General features: G+C 33.9%; 1 protein-coding gene across 1 annotated transcript; it reads right to left on the bottom strand.

Annotated features, from left to right (window-relative positions):
• Window positions 1–787: 787 nt before the first annotated feature.
• LOC149576356 (uncharacterized) lies at window positions 788–3,419 on the bottom strand. Its single transcript, XM_089816986.1, has 2 exons — window positions 3,225–3,419; window positions 788–3,078 (listed from the first exon to the last, which is right to left on the bottom strand). The coding sequence occupies exon 2, from the start codon at window positions 2,837–2,839 to the stop codon at window positions 1,376–1,378; it is 1,464 nt and encodes a 487-aa protein (XP_089673112.1). The 5' UTR covers window positions 2,840–3,078; window positions 3,225–3,419; the 3' UTR covers window positions 788–1,375.
• Between the last annotated feature and the right edge of the window lie 2,399 nt (window positions 3,420–5,818).

The raw sequence follows: 5,818 nt of genomic DNA on the forward strand, positions 1-5,818 counted from the left end.
ACACGTCTTAATTTGGCCTGAAGTCACCCTATCCCAAGAAAAATAAATATACAGATGAACTTCTTTAGGCCCTGATAATCTACTTCAAAGATTGTTTCACTTCCATGCTTTTGGCAGGCATTGCTCTATTCTTGATTTAAATGTAAAAGAAATTTGCAAATATTTTACCGTTATGATAAAGAAAAAAATCGTGCCTGAATGATCAAACAGAATAAATGCAGCCAAATTCGATTAGTCGATAAAAAATAAAAACAGATCTTGCAACATAATTTTCTGATTTATAAAAACATAAACACAATATAATAAATAGGAAGAACAACTAAGATATTTCCTGATGGAAAATTCATATAAAATTCAAATAGTAGAAGTGACGAACCTATTTCAGTACAATCTTTCTCTATCACGTGTGCATTAGCAATATGATTCCCCTCTACTAATATCTCATCCAGAACGTATTTTTTATCTTTAGTGTAAGAAAGCTTCAGTGCTCTAGATTTTTTATAACAATATAAAAGCTATAGAGTATGCTACATGATTATGTCAGCGAATAAGTTTGCATCCTTCAAAGAATGCATATACATATCCAAATTAGATGCACGTCTGCAACTGGTTCCAGATAACAAAATTCTTACTAAAACATAGAGAAAGCAACAAAATGCGGCCTGATCAATAAGAAATTTTAAACATCTCAACTTATTAGATACTCAAAAACAGTTTTGTGAAATTCAATATGACAATAACAAATCTTAAATTTTCATGATTGAAAAGTTAAGTAAGAGCACTAAAATTTTGATAAATTCATTCCTTTTTATTCACGTATTATTTGGGATGATTTAAATTCCTTGACAACGAAAATGCAACAGGAATTTTAAGTGTTAAGAGACCAACCAGCAATCCACATTGTTGTTCACAATCTTATCACTTCATCTTCTTAAAATAGCAACTTGAACTCGCTACTCATCAACAAAACCAAAAGATGTGCTGTATATAATTTACAAAGTGCAATCAAATAAACTATGATAGGTTCTTCTTTCCAAACGTGGCAAAACTCCTATGTTTACCGTCCACCCTGGCTAAATTAATGCAGCCTAAACAAAATCAGTTATCTTCATCTCTAAATCTGTCCTAATGTATTTTGCCTCCTAGCTATTCAGCTGCACCCTGGATTTATCATAACCATTTGTGGGGCCAATATAGTCTCATTTACAGAAATTTTTATCAACAAATTCATAGAAAAACCTGTCCAAGAGAGGTGCTTGAATGGTTTAAGCATACCTGCAAGTACTCCGCAATACAAGGGTGCTGGCAAAATGAGAAACCGCTGCATTTACCAAAGACTGCAAATATCATCATATTCAATATTATCTTCCATGGCTCACTGCATTGACTCTCCTCTAACCATATCATGCTGCTCCATTCCACGGAATCTGTCCATCTTAAGGGTAACAGCTGGCATAGATGCTTCAGATCTTTTGAACTCTAATTCCAATTCCTTCTCCTTCAATTGCAATGCCATTCGCTCATTTTCAAGTTTCATCCTTTCATTCTCCAACTTAAGCTTGTCCAATTCTCTATCCTTCCTGCTTCTAAATTTCTTCCACTTCATTCGTTGTTTCTCCAGTTCAAATGCTTCAGCTTGAATCATCACTTTCTGCTCCTCCAATTGCATAGTTCGACTTTTCATCCATTGTCTCTTCTGCCATTCTGCTTTAGTGGGATCCTGCAACACACCCATAAGTTCCTGACTGAAATTGTCTTGGGCATTGGGCCTTCCAAATTCCTGTGATCCGGGTGATGACCACAAATTTATATCTTCCCAATTTGTATTCATCCTCGGCCTTTTCATGCTTTCTTCCATTCCACCCTCAATCTCCGGATCTCCTTCATTCTCATTATCATCATCCTCGTCATCTTCATCATCTTCCTCCTCCTCCTTTATATCCTCCTCCTCATTCTCATCCCCGCCACCACCACACCCAACACTTGTGTCCTCAATCGTAGGCCTAAACAACTCATGCCCATCTCTCGTTCTTGCAGCATGATGCATTATCATCATTCCAGAGTGCTGCAACCCATGATCAGACTCCAAATGAATTCTATTCCCATTATGATACGCACACATCTCCCTATAAAAAAGATGCTTCGAGCTCAAGATTTTCCTCACATCATCCTTGGCCTTGTCAGGGAGATGGCCCATCTTATCAAGAAGGGAAGGGTTCTCAACTACCTCGCAAGCAGTCCCCCTGCCAAGGACATCATTCAGCCTCTTGTACCTCTTATTGAGATCATTGAACTTGTCCTCACATTGCTGGGGAGAAACAGGATGCCCCTTGCTATTCATCAACTTGGACACAGACTTCCACTTGCCCTTCTTCTGCAAAATCCCAGATTTTCTCTTGCTATTAGCATTACCCTCATGTGCACAGTCCCCCTCCTCTCCAACCCACAAGACAGCGGTGATGAGAATCCTGACCATCTCATCAGTCCATTTCATGCGATGCCAAGGAGAGGTATCCTTCTCCTTTTTACCGCACTTGGAACCATCCGTCCCATCCTCTGTAAAACTCGGCTCGTCCTCCTCGCTCTGAGAGGGCTTACACCTGCTAGAGCTTCTGCCCAGACTCTTGACATCATGACCAAAACAGTGATGTTGTTGCTGCTGCTGTTGCGGATGCATATGACTAGTTTCCTGTCCACCTGCAGAGGCCATATGGGGAAGAAGCTGCATAGGACTACCACCGAAAGGCCGGGGCTGACGAGAAAAATGCTGCAGTTGCAAGGGATCAGCCATTGAAGGACTTCCGGACAACATTGTTCCATCCATTACACTTCCCTCCATTCCGCTTTTATTATCTCCAGCTACTCACACAACTCATACTACCCGGGTCATCCCAAAACAAAATTGTGTCTTCCTCACAGATCCTAAAAAATCATACCACGAAAGTCGCATAACCTTCAAAACCCACCTCAGCGAATGCACTGCCTTCCATCCTAACATTGCCTTCAAAAACTCGCAGAATCCAAGTGACCCATTTCATTCCCAAATTAATGAAGTTATTTCAGATCCTATAATCGTCACTAAACACCAAATTCAATAAACTTCAAAACCCAGGTCTTCGAACGCACGGGGCTTGCTAAAACTAAGAACCCAACAAATCACCGGAATTTCTGTACTAAAATTTCAGATGATAAAAAATATAAATAAGCAAAACCAGAAAGCCTACCCGATGTTACATTGCAGCCGCTCCTGAAAATGTTTCAAGAATCTTTTCCCTTCCACAGTCCAGTTCATCTGGACAAACACAATAAGCCTCTTCTATTCTTCGTCTGTAACTTCAAATGTCCCTTCGGTCTGATGAAATTTGGTTCCATGTCCGAATTTTCCTCTTTTTTAAATATTCCTCGACTCTGCTAAAATTAAAGAATTCTTACATTGTTTCGTGTCTTTCTAAGGGAAGAATCCAGATTGGACTACCTACCTTGTGACATCAGAGCTATCTTCCCCCTAATAGGACTTTCGCTCATCTAAGCTTTGCATATATATGTAATAAATATTCTTTTAAACAATATTTTTTTATTTATTTCTATTTATAATTGTAATTGAATAATGGACCCGATCTTTCTTCGTTCAATGTATTTGTGTATAGTGGACCCCATGATCTTCATGTCCTCTTGTCAAGAGAAGGAAACATTATTATAATGTTTATAAAAAACTATGCTTTCGAGAGTCCTTGATATTATAAAGGAATTAAAAGGAATTAGAGTCTATTTTTGAGACCATTGAAGGAGACCATCTTAGATGGTGATGGTGTAGGGTAAGTGGTCCAAAATGCTAGAATATGGAAAATCATCATAATTAATGTGAACGTGTTAATGTTAATTCTTTTTTTTAAAGTTAAATTTGACAACCATCTACATGTGCTCACAAATTTCTGAATTTGATTGTGTACAGTTTTTTACATCAACGTTTCGGATCATACTACATGATCCATCATCAGGATGCTAGAGAGAAAAGAGAACATGAAAAGGTAGAATGCAGATCCAATCAACTCTCTCTCCTCCCCCTTCCCCCCTCCCTTCTATTTCTTTAGTTGGTTGGATCTGCATTCTACCTTTTCATGTTCTCTTTTCTCTCTAGCATCCTCATGATGGATCATGTAGTATGATCCGAAACGTTGATGTAAACAACTGTACACAATCAAATCCAGAAATTTGTGAGTACATTAGCATGGATTGTGGAAATCTAATAGATCTCAACCATCTACATGTCAAAAGTTTAAATCTTATTATAAATAGAAAATACTTTTAATAAAAATTAATAAATACCACATAAAATATTTGTTTAAATTATAATATTTGAAGATATAAATCATCCATTTTTTTCGAAATTAAAATAAGAAGCTTAAGTTGGTAAAAAACTAAATAAATATAAATAATTTTAAATGTAGTAAATTAAATTATAATTATTGTGTAGTAGATATCTATTAGCATTTCTTTAGATAGATTTATTTAAGATATCTATACTAGTTATTAGTTCCTGCCAAAGGCACGAAACTAATGAAATCATGTGATTTCATATTCGTTATATAAATCTAAAAAATTGAAGATATACTAATGTTTGCAAAAGCTATATTAATTTGCATGTTTTTCTTGAGATTGAAAAATACAATTTTTTGAAAATTGTATTGGCCCATGATAAAAAAAAGGCAATAAAAAAAATTAATTTTCTTTAACAAAAATACAAATATTTTCTAACGACTCTATTAATGAATACATTAATTACAACTTTATTTTTTCCATATTGTGACAAGTGGATTAACTTTTTTTTTAAATAATCATTTTTATCTTCCACCTCACAAATGAATGTTTAATCAATATTAATTATCCCTATTTATTTTCCTTACTAAGTTCAAATATAGAATTAAATGTTTTATATTTCTTATTTTAAATATATTTATTATTAGTTTTACATTGATGTTTAATTTTTGTAATTTGTAAAATGTTATTCAAATATAGATATTTTAATCAAATATAGAGTTAAATGTTTTATATTTCTTATTTTAAATACATTTATTATTTAAGATAGTTTATAAGAAGAAGTCATGAATTTATAAAGTTAAATGTTTTTTAAGTTATATAATTTACATATTTTAATCAAATATAGAGTTAAATGTTTTATATTTTTATATTTTAAATAAATTTATTATTAGTTTTACATTGATGTTTATTTTTGTAATTTGTAAAATGTTATTTCTTAAAGTTTACACTATATTTTACTAGCTATCTTACCAAGTTCAAATATATAGTTAAATGTTTTTTATTTCTTATTTTATATATATTTCTTATTAGTTTTACATTGATGTTTATTTTTGACAATTGTAAAATATTCGTCATCATGCATGTCTGAATAGGAAGATATTTGAGCACTAAGGGTTTTGTATTTAAACAAGGACGCATAGCGTCAAGTTCCTGTCGAAAGCTTATAAGATCAAAGTATTAAAATATTAAAAATGTATGCAATATAGCTAGGTCCCCTAGTTGTTCTAGTTCTTGCATAGTAGCTTATCCAGATCTTGCTTCTGTTGTTGCCTTTACAGAAAAAGATCCAAATTCTTATGTTCGTGCCCTTTCAATAGTAGGGGATAGACAGATTCTGACCCAGGCTGACGGAGAGGAGGGCGTCCATCTTATATATTATATATGTTATACAACCAGTCATCTTAGTAGAATGTCAATTGATTTCTTAATACTTATGTATGTTTAGCTTAAGTCTTATATAATTCAAGTATTTAGATTCTCCTTTAAGCAAAATTAAATT

The sequence above is a fragment of the Cupressus sempervirens genome, chromosome 1 (assembly GCF_028749045.1).
Source record: "Cupressus sempervirens isolate cs-2001-9-10 chromosome 1, ASM2874904v1, whole genome shotgun sequence".
In the NCBI taxonomy this organism is placed as follows: domain Eukaryota; kingdom Viridiplantae; phylum Streptophyta; class Pinopsida; order Cupressales; family Cupressaceae; genus Cupressus; species Cupressus sempervirens.

What these genes read in the sequence shown, in the direction of transcription:
- LOC149576356 (XM_089816986.1), bottom strand. Translation starts at nt 2,839, where the DNA reads ATGGAGGGAAGTGTAATGGATGGAACAATGTTGTCCGGAAGTCCTTCA.